The sequence below is a fragment of the Acipenser ruthenus genome, unplaced genomic scaffold (genome assembly GCF_902713425.1).
Source record: "Acipenser ruthenus unplaced genomic scaffold, fAciRut3.2 maternal haplotype, whole genome shotgun sequence".
Classification (NCBI taxonomy): Eukaryota; Metazoa; Chordata; class Actinopteri; order Acipenseriformes; family Acipenseridae; genus Acipenser; species Acipenser ruthenus.
Window position 1 is genome coordinate 54,001 of NW_026708338.1, and position 6,000 is coordinate 60,000.

General features: G+C 43.1%; 1 protein-coding gene across 1 annotated transcript in view; it reads right to left on the reverse strand.

Annotated features, from left to right (window-relative positions):
* Window positions 1-3,423: 3,423 nt before the first annotated feature.
* The window catches only part of LOC131731654 (cathepsin D-like), a 10,572-nt gene continuing 7,995 nt past the window's right edge, over window positions 3,424-6,000 (reverse strand). The window contains exons 7-8 of the mRNA XM_059020903.1: window positions 5,661-5,759; window positions 3,424-4,967 (exon numbers count right to left, since the gene is read on the reverse strand). Coding sequence (XP_058876886.1) covers window positions 4,806-4,967; window positions 5,661-5,759 — 261 coding nt within the window. The 3' untranslated portion in view covers window positions 3,424-4,805. The remainder of the gene's footprint in view (window positions 4,968-5,660; window positions 5,760-6,000) is intronic.

The window sequence follows — 6,000 nt, forward strand, 5'->3', positions numbered from 1 at the left end:
CTGGGAGCTGTAGTCCTATAGCCAGGGCTGGAGCGATTCACTGTGTCTCGATGAATCGCGATGCTTTCTTTACACGATGTGTCGTAATAGAGGTCTGTATCGCTTGTGATAGGAGACCGCAGCATAAAGAACTACAGCTCCCAGCATGCCTCGCCATGGCCGCGGGTGCAGAGGCATGCTGGGAGCTGTAGTCCTATAGCCAGGGCTGGAGCGATTCACAATACAATACAATAACTATGGCAGAGCAGATCCTTCTCACAGTGAAAATGATATAATTTGTGGGGGGGGGGGCGGTAGACAATACCCAGAATAATTCTGGTCTACTTACCAGCGACAGCTCCTACTGGGCCAAACACCAGACCAGCTACGCCAAATGCTGCGGTAACCAGCACCGTCCTCCCAGTGTCTTTGACAGCAATGCACAGGTCCGGGTTCTTACAAATCTCGTCGATTAAGTTTTGGATCTCGTTCCATACGCCTTTCCTGGGGGGGTGGGGGGAGACTGCAAAGAAAAAAACCCCAAACACACATCGGGTCAGATGAAGCAGAACCTCTCTCAAACCCGAAACTCGGCACGCAGATTTAACTCGTTTCCATACCCTTTTCTGTAGCGCTGTGTTGAATACGCCATTGCTGTTCCTGCGCGGTGATGCACTCACTGTGACTGCGGTATAAATATAAGTTTGATCGTACTTTGGTATTTGACAAACCCAAAGAGCCCTGTTGCTCGTTTCCAGTTAAACCGCTTGACTTGCAAGAAGGTGAAAAAGACTCCGCCCGTCCTTATCCTCCGAAAGTGAAAGTCGGGCTGTTCATCCGAGCTGCAGAAACTCATTCAGAGATCGTGAATCCGACCACAGGCAGTTCAAGACCAAGCAAACCTCCCCAGTAAAGGTCTGTTTTAAAAGTCATGCTGCAAATCCGAAATTGTTTGTGCGCCTTTTGTTACGCAATTTTCGCGACTGAAGAAAAGGGACGCATTTTTGGCACTAATATTATCGCGCTGTTTTCAATAACTGTGTCACACGATATTATGTGTGTGGAATAGGACCGCTAGAAATGTAATGTGATTATCACCCCGACTCTCGTCCTCTAGATATTTCGCTTACCCCTCTCTCTCCAAGCAAAGCCGGTGCAGGTGTACTGTCACAATACGCCTACCCACCAGAATTTGCTACCGGTAGCAAAATGCCTCTTTTTATGAAACCCTGGGGCAATTTTCACATTTTTAAATATTAAACTGTCGCAGTCGGATTACTGCTAGAAGTGGATTGGCTGATGGGACTGAATCGATTTAGATCTGGAAACAACACTCTTGTCCCTCTTCCTAATTCTAATATTGCGACAGCGCGAGCTGAACGGTTTACTGATGCACCTCTCAATTCTGCACACACATCCTAAAATCCGAAAGCGAAACGGCCGGATTAGCTATTTTAAAACTGGAATTCACACACACACACACATATATATATATATATATATATATATATATATATATATATATATATATATATATATATATATATATATATTTACTTTCACCCATCAGCGGAAGTTTAAACTGCTGGCGAATGTTGTCCGAGTTGCACGCGTCTCGGGTGTCGTGTTATTTTGTGGAACACCAGCCAGAGTGTTACTGCGCTTGCCCGTAAATGCGCAAAATGATTTTAGCGCAGAAAACGCCGATATACACCTGTATGATCCATACCTGCGTTATTATTAATTTCTTAGCAGACGCCCTTATCCAGGGCGACTTACAATTGTTACAAGATATCACATTATTTTTTACATACAGTTCCCCATTTATACAGTTGGGTTTTTACTGGAGCAATCTAGGTAAAGTACCTTGCTCAAGGGTACAGCAGCAGTGTCCCCCCACCTGGGATTGAACCCACGACCCTCCGGTCAAGAGTCCAGAGCCCTAACCACTACTCCACACTGCTGCCCTCATCCCTGATCTCTACTTAATTGACATAATTGCTCGCTCTTAGTTGTGTTTCTTGCTGGAACATGAGGTTTAGTAAGGGCTCCCTGGGTTACAATTCACCCCTACACCATTACCTGAACTGTATTTGGGCCCATGAATTCTTCCACTGAAGGAAATGTTCATCTATCACAATTGTGACTTGGACCGACTTAAATCTTGGTTGATAAGGCCTATCATTTTAGGGATGTTACAAAGTTTTTCAATAAAGATATTCAATTTTTGAATTACATAAAAACAAACACATTTGCCTCCTGTGAAAATTGATCTAATTTCAATAAAACATACAATTCTTGAGTTAAATGGAAGGTGGTGGTGTTTATTTAGATCTGAATCAGCTTCATAGAGTCCAATGAAAGCTGCTGAATAATGTTCCCTTGTTAACATATTGAATTCCACACCCTCTATATAGAATGAACTCCCTCAGCTTCATAGAGTCCAATGAAAGCTGCTGAATAATGTTCCCTTGTTAACATATTGAATTCCACCCCCTCTATATAGAATGAACTCCCTCAACTTCATAGAGTCCAATGAAAGCTGCTGAATAATGTTCCCTTGTTAACATATTGAATTCCACACCCTCTATATAGAATGAACTCCCTCAGCTTCATAGAGTCCAATGAAAGCTGCTGAATAATGTTCCCTTGTTAACATATTGAATTCCACTCCCTCTATATAGAATGAACTCCCTCATCTTCATAGAGTCCAATGAAAGCTGCTGAATAATGTTCCCTTGTTAACATATTGAATTCCACCCCCTCTGTATAAAATGAACTCCCTCAGCTTCATAGAGTCCAATGAAAGCTGCTGAATAATGTTCCCTTGTTAACATATTGAATTCCACCCCCTCTATATAGAATGAACTCCCTCAGCTTCATAGAGTCCAATGAAAGCTGCTGAATAATGTTCCCTTGTTAACATATTGAATTCCACCCCCTCTATATAGAATGAACTCCCTCAGCTTCATAGAGTCCAATGAAAGCTGCTGAATAATGTTCCCTTGTTAACATATTGAATTCCACCCCCTCTATATAGAATGAACTCCCTCAGCTTCATAGAGTCCAGTGAAAGCTGCTGAATAATGTTCCCTTGTTAACATATTGAATTCCACACCCTCTATATAGAATGAACTCCCTCAGCTTCATAGAGTCCAATGAAAGCTGCTGAATAATGTTCCCTTGTTAACATGTTGAATTCCAAACCCTCTATATAGACCCCGACCCATGCGAGTGAGTATCGCTTTATAAAGAACTACAGCTCCCAGCATGCCTCGCCATGGCCGCGGGTGCAGAGGCATGCTGGGAGCTGTAGTCCTAGCTGTATCGAGACAGCGGGTTCATTCACCAGCCTCTCATTTCTGGGTTTCTTTCCCCTTCCTCTGGAGGCCTGGGTTTGAATCTGAGGAGTACAGACAGAATTAATAAAAAAACAACAAAAGATTTCTCCAAATCAAAGCATTTTATTTAGTAATAAGCAAGTATCATCATGGCTTTCCCGATACAAAGCAGATGCATTCAATATCATTTTGAAATATTTATACTTTATAAAATGGTAGTAATTGTATTTATTTATGTATTAGTTTTTGGGGTTAAGCTGCAGACAGACAGAGAGACGCAGAGAGACACAGACAAACAGACACAAAAAGACACAGACAAACACACACAGAGACAGACACACAGAGAGACACAGACAGACACACAGACAGACACACAGAGAGACACAGACAGACACACACAGAGACAGACACACAGAGAGACACAGACAGACAGACACAGAGACACAGACAGATAGACAGACACAGAGAGACACAGACAAACAGACACAGAGAGACACAGACACAGACAAACAGACACACAGGTAGACACACAGAGACACAGACAGACACACAGAGAGACACAGACAGACAGAGAAACACAGACAGACACCCAGACAGACACAGAGACACAGAGAGACACACATAGACACACAGACAGACACACAAACAGACAGACAGACAAACAGACACACAGACAGACAGACAGACAGACAGACAAACAGACAGACAGACAGACAGGGCCTCACAATCCCGTTCAGTTTGACGCTACAATATAATTCTTAATATTCTTAATTTATAGTTTTATTACAAAGCATGTATGCTTATTGAAAATGATATTATATATAAAAAACATCTTATTAATTTGTTCTCATCATTTGCATAATAATAATACTCCATTTAATAAAAAAAACAGGCGAGAGAATGGATTTTAAAGATGGTCAGCGCTCCTTTAAAGGGAGGGGTCAGTGATCCTGTTAATAAAGCTAATAAGAGGTGAGAGAATGGATTTTAAAGATGGTCAGCGCTCCTTTAAAGGGAGGGGCCAGTGATCCTGTTAATAAAGCTAATAAGAGGTGACAGAATGGATTTTAAAGATGGTCAGCGCTCCTTTAAAGGGAGGGGTCGGTGATCCTGTTAATAAAGCTAATAAGAGGTGAGAGAATGGATTTTAAAGATGGTCAGCGCTCCTTTAAAGGGAGGGGCCAGTGATCCTGTTAATAAAGCTAATAAGAGGTGAGAGAATGGATTTTAAAGATGGTCAGCGCTCCTTTAAAGGGAGGGGCCAGTGATCCTGTTAATAAAGCTAATAAGAGGTGAGAGAATGGATTTTAAAGATGGTCAGCGCTCCTTTAAAGGGAGGGGCCAGTGATCCTGTTAATAAAGCTAATAAGAGGTGAGAGAATGGATTTTAAAGATGGTCAGCGCTCCTTTAAAGGGAGGGGCCAGTGATCCTGTTAATAAAGCTAATAAGAGGTGAGAGGATGGGTTTGAAAGGCGGTCGCTTGCTCACACTGCTGGGGCGAACCCCACTCGATCTCTCTCTCGGTCGAACACACTGTAATAACGACCAATGAAAACGTCTCCCAGAATCCACAGCGGCCCTGCAGGGGGCGGAATGTCCAATCCCAGAAACCCGCTGAGGCAGATTGAGATTCCGGCCTGAGATTCCTGTGGGGAAAACAAGGGATGGGAATCAGACTCCTATCGCACAGCAGTGTGATCCAGTCCAGGTTTTACTGCTACCAGCTTGATCAGCCCCCAGTGTGTCTAGCTAACAAGCTCAGGGTGTGTCTGATTATTAAACTCCCAGTGAAACCAGGACTGGAACACAGTGAGTAAAACCTGCATCCTGATCATTTCAATAATAATATTGAGGCAGCAGTGTGGAGTAGTGGTCAGGGCTCTGGACTCTTGCCCGGAGGGTCGTGGGTTCAATCCCAGGTGGGGGACGCTGCTGCTGTACCCTTGAGCAAGGTACTTTACCTAGATTGCTCCAGTAAAAACCCAACTGTATAAATGGGGAATTGTATGTAAAAATAATGTGATATCTTGAAACAATTGTAAGTCGCCCTGGATAAGGGCGTCTGCTAAGAAATAAATAATAATAATAATAATAATAATAATAATAATAATAATAATAATAGACTTCATTAAGCTCTGAACCCCAGAACTGGGTGCAGCAGCAGCAGCAGGGCTAGTGTGAGTTTCTAACCCTGCTCAAACTCCTGGCTCCTGATCATTTCAATATTAATAATAATACTAGACTTCATTGAGGGGAGTTAATTTCAAAAACTACAGCTCCCAGCATGCATCTAGATTACACCTGAGAGTGAGGGCTGCTGGGAGCTGTAGTCCTGTTACCTTCAGCACGTAATCCTCTCCAGTCAGGTTGAACTGCTTCCCTCCCAGAGTGAGGCTCACCACAGGAAGAGACGGGATCTTCTTGCAGTCAATCAGGTACTGCCATTGGACAACAAGGAAGGCGGTTAGAGACTCTACCAAGATGGCTGCCGTGAGGCTTCAAGTTCCCTTTCACAATCTAAGACTTTACTCTAGCAAGATGGCTGCCACTTGGCTTCACACTGCCTTTCACAGTTTTGAAGATGTTACTCTAGCAAGATGGCAGCCACTTGGCTTCAAACTGCCTTTCACAGTTTTGAAGATGTTACTCTAGCAAGATGGCTGCCACTTGGCTTCAAAC